The following is a 4,685-nucleotide window of genomic DNA, read 5'->3' as shown; positions in this document are numbered from 1 at the left end:
CTGCCTNGCGGCGGCGGCGGGGGCTGGAGGATGAAGAAGGAGCATGTGCTGCACTGTCAGTTCTCCGCGTGGTATCCACTGTTCCGAAGTCTTACCATCAAGAGGTAAGACGGGAGGGGTGACGCCGGGGCGGTAGGCAAAAGGGAACTGCGACATTTGGGGCGAGTCCTAGCTCCATCAGACGAAAAAAACGCAGGCCTTCTAGCGACTGGATGGGAGCGCCGGTGCCCAGATTGCGACTTCCTAGTCCAGTTTCAGGCGGGGAGAGTGATGAAGTCAGTGCATGTTTGCTGAGCGTCGTGTTGCGTTCAGGGAGTGTGCTGGAGGGGGCGGGGTAGGAGGGCAGGTCATGGTTCTTTGAAGGTCGGATGGTGGGGGGACTAGTGGATGAAGCCGGTTCAGGTTTGGAAGTTTACCGTCACTGCTTTTACAACTGCCAGAGAGGGGAAGTGATCAGAACTGGGGAGTCTGGACTTTGCCACTGACTAACCCGCCGGAGGCTTCATTGCTTTCAGTCGCTGTTAAGATGTGAACAGCGATACAGACCCTGCCTGAAATCCCCCTGCGAAGCTCCAGTAAGATAGCGTAACAAGGAAGCATCGGTGTCCTTATATATTTTTAGGGATTGGGATGTACTTTGACAGGAAGCCTTCCCTGGAAAAGGAGTGAAACGGGATTTGTTTTCTAGTTCTCTGACCTACAAAAGGGGACCCATCCCTGGTTTGCAGGGCTAACAGGGGAGTAACTTCTTTCTTCACTGGGTCCTTCAAGGTAATACAGGCAAGGCAGCTGGGAAAATACCCACAATGTTCAAAAGCAATCATAGCCCCTGTAGAATAATGCGGGAGCAGGCTTTCACTCGTTAAGAGGGATAGATCAAAGAACTGCATATTCATGGACAGGATTTTCTGTATTTTGCCCGCTCCCCCTTTAGGCCTATATTATCACTTATTTAGATACCACGTGTCCTCTGGTCATTTGGTTCTCTTGGTGCATAGTGTGAATACAGAGAGGGAAACGATTTTGAAGTCTTGGGGATTTGGAAGAGCCTTAAGAGATTATTCAGGAGACAGTTCTTTTCCATACTGTTACTCATCCGTAGGATCTGTTTCTAGTTGGAGGTTAGAGCAGCTCAAAGGAAGATAGTTCTTGCATTTGAAGGTGGTTGAAGTCACATCAAAACAAAAGGAAGAGCTTCAAGAGCAGCAGTAGACGTTGCATCCTAAGAGGTTACCTTCCTCTGGGATATTCCAGTCTTTCGTTACATTGTATAATGGGAATCAGCTCTGGGTCTGGTGTGAGGCTGGAGTTATTGTGGTGGTGTGACAGACGGATTTTGTGAACCTGTCAGACGTTTTCCCACCGAGTTCACTAAAAGCCGATGTGCAGTGTGCGCAGGTGCCTTTTGTAATCTCTGGCATGGTTTTCCTCTGCCTTCAACAGTGAAGTCTAATGGTTAAGAATTGGATTCTGGAAGCGGGGCCATCTGCCTGGCTTTGGATATTGGTTCCGCCAGAATCTTGAGCAAATTGCTTATAATAATGTCTCTAAGCCTCGTCTGGAAATTTGAAGAAATAATAGGATTGCTGTGGGAATTAGATGAGGTAAAACATTTAAAGTGTTTGCCACTGTTTCTGGCATGTAGTAAATTCACGGAAATGCTGCTTGTTGTTGCATTTTGGATTTAGTCAAAGCTCCACTGAAGCAAAATAATTGTAGTTCACTTAGAGTGTGTACCATTCATACGAGGCTGAGAGTGAAAAATAAACCAGGAGGTGGGTTTTTCTAAAAGTACACAACTAAGCTGTGTTGCCTGAAACTGTTCTTTACTCTGTCTTTAAACTACTTCCTCAGTCTGTTTAGTTCTCTGGTAATATCCCTGGCACTTAACCCATGGCAGGATGGCCCTCCACAACCTGCACCAATCCGGTGGGGTTGCGTTAGCTTTGTCATTGTCCCCGGCAGCTTTAATGCTGAGGAGACCATATTGTTGGTATTGACTCAGCATTATTATTCAGTGTTTACTACTAATCATGGTTCAGAGATGACTTAGGTGGGTAAGAATACAAGTTTATGTTTTGATAAGTTCTGGAACCTTGACTCAGGCTTAAGAATCATTAGCTAGGTGACTTTGGGCCATCCCCTTTACTTGTTGAAATCGGTTATTTTCCTCAAACAAAAAAAGCTATATTAAAATAATCTTTGAAAGCTCCTTTTTACCTTTAAAATTGTATTAGAATAACTTGTCTGTGTGTATACTGTTATGTCCCCTTGATCTCGAATCGGTTAGGATCTAGGATTCTAGGATCTAGAATAGGATACTGCATGTATAAGGTACTGAAGGGGATATAGAATGGGGTAGGTACTTTGTCGTTTAATTCTTCTACATCTATCAGACTGGCCTCATTGGACTCTCACCTGCACTTGGATTTCAGTGACCGATCTAAACTCTTTCCTGACAGCCTCGTAGCTCATGTGTAAAGCACATCTTCGCCTGGTACAGCACTTAACATATTATGCCATGATTTTTTTTTTCTTTGTATCTTTTCCCTCATAGGCTTTGAGCTCTAAATGGAATCATTTGGTGTTCTCCTTGATTTACATAACGTAATGCAAGATACTGTCATTAGGGTGACTTTAGTACTGTGATCATAGAACTCAGTGACCCCTGAGAAGTAAGCAGAATCTAAGTCGACGTCAGCTCAGATCTTGAAGAGTTGTAGACCCTCCAGTAAGAAGAATATGCAAAGAATTCAGAGTAGAATCCAGCAGTGAACAGATGTTTTGAAAGCAGGCAAGGGGTGATACAACCTGGAGGGAAAGTCGAGATTCCAGTCAGACTTGGGGTTAGTATCATTCAGAAGCGAGGATGTAGACTCTGAAATCATTGATTTGGGGGCTTAGAGATAGTACTAGCCTGAAAGGGCTCTGTGTGCTCTCATCACGGGCAAGGAGAGCACCCTAGGTGTCTAGGAGCTCGCCTTCCTACCAGCAGGCCCCTGAGAAGACAAACTTCCAAAATTCTGTTGGAAAAGGAGTAAGAATATTTTTCCAAGTTTTTAAATAGCGGTGGAATGTTTGCAAGAACCTTAGATTGACTGTACTTACAATTTAATTTGCTGGTCTCCTTACGAGTGTAATTATTTGGGAACGCTTGTTTGTAATTAGACAATTGACATACTTAAAAACTGAATAGATTATTTAATCATAGAGTTAAAAATTTTAAAGCAACTTTTAAGTTTCAAAGTCTTGCTTGAAATTGGTTAAAATTTAGCAGATTTACAAATACAGTAGTAAGATCTAGTGGTTGACCTTAAAAACCTGAAGAATTAAGCTTTTCAATGTAAAATTATAAATTCGATAAGTCAGATACTAGTTTCAAAAACTGAACTCGCCCGCGAACAATCTTTTTTGTGCACATAAACCATTTTTAATTGGCCAGAAAACTTAATAAATGATGCATGAGTCAATGTCCTCTTGATCTTATGAAAACAGGCCATCATTTCTTTTCACCTGTTAAAGATATCTGCCTCAAGGTCAAAATAATAGCATTACATTTAGGTACCTGTTGCAGAATTTCTTTATAATTTATTATTACAGAGTAAAAAACAAATTATCCCATGAGATTCTGAAGTGACTTCAAGTTATGGCTTTGCCATCCCCGAATTATCTGAAACAAATTAAACTAAAGCAGCTTTATGGCTCTGGCAGTCCACTGACTGGAATTCCACCAAAACATTTCTGGATGCAAGATGAATTCTTAGCCTTATGTGCTCACTGCCAACCAGAGTGGTTTCCAGATCTGAAGTCTACCTCTGTCTTCTGTCTTACAAGGTGGTCAGATGCTGTAAATTTCTGATTTGCTTACTGCATTTCCTGTGTTGCTGTAAATATCTGCTGGTGTCTGATTTCTGGAAGGCACACGTTCTCACTCAAAATCTCTTGAGCTTGTGCCTTTTGCGCTGTAATTTCAATGTGGTTCTATGGATTTGGTTGGTTTTGTTTCTTTACCACAGTTGGTAATATATGAACCGAATTTAGTTTACCACAATCTTTATTCGTATTATTCTAATTTTTTAGTCTCCTAAATACACATCATTAACATTTCCCATTTTATGTTAAAGGTAACACTGAATTTGGAATTTTTTCTCTCTGCTTATGATTGGTCTTTTAAAATGATGCCTTTTTGGTAAATGGTTGTTTTTTGGTTTTTGTTTTTTTTAGTGTTATTCTTCCACTTCCTCAGAATGTGAAGGATTATTTACTCGATGATGGAACTCTGGTGGTTTCAGGAAGGTAAAGTATACCAGAAAAAGTTCTTTCAACTTTATCATAAAGAAATGTTTCCGGGATTAAATCTCATAATTACCAGGTAAAATAAATACATTAGCTTTGGCACAATTCTCTCCCCTTTTTTCCCTAGTTAAAAGTACATCCTGATTTTTGTCTTGTGTTTCTTGTCAGTGTTCAATTAATAAGATTCAAAACTGAGTACTGCTTCCTCTGATAGTTACTGGTTGTGGAAATTGGTCAGTTCCTTCCATCTGTTGCTTGAGAAAATGGAGGTGGGGGGGCAGGAAGAGGGTCCATTAGGACCCTCTGAAGTCCTTCAGTTTTTTGTTTTTTGTTTTTTTTTTTTTGAGATCTTTCCGCTTTTAAGATAAAAAATTAATTGTCCGTTATAA

At 41.1% G+C, this 4,685-nt stretch overlaps 1 protein-coding gene across 1 annotated transcript in view; it reads left to right on the top strand.

Moving 5' to 3' along the window:
• Window positions 1-13: 13 nt before the first annotated feature.
• Window positions 14-4,685, top strand: part of CDC123 (cell division cycle 123) — a 60,980-nt gene continuing 56,308 nt past the window's right edge. Inside the window, exons 1-2 of the mRNA XM_077758511.1 lie at window positions 14-104; window positions 4,225-4,296. Of these exons, the coding sequence (XP_077614637.1) occupies window positions 31-104; window positions 4,225-4,296 (146 nt within the window). The 5' untranslated portion in view covers window positions 14-30. The remainder of the gene's footprint in view (window positions 105-4,224; window positions 4,297-4,685) is intronic.

This window comes from Crocuta crocuta, unplaced genomic scaffold, assembly GCF_008692635.1.
Source record: "Crocuta crocuta isolate KB4526 unplaced genomic scaffold, BGI_CrCroc_1.0 scaffold32, whole genome shotgun sequence".
Classification (NCBI taxonomy): domain Eukaryota; kingdom Metazoa; phylum Chordata; class Mammalia; order Carnivora; family Hyaenidae; genus Crocuta; species Crocuta crocuta.
Note: the sequence above shows the minus strand (reverse complement) of the source record. Positions and strands in the feature narration are given on the sequence as shown.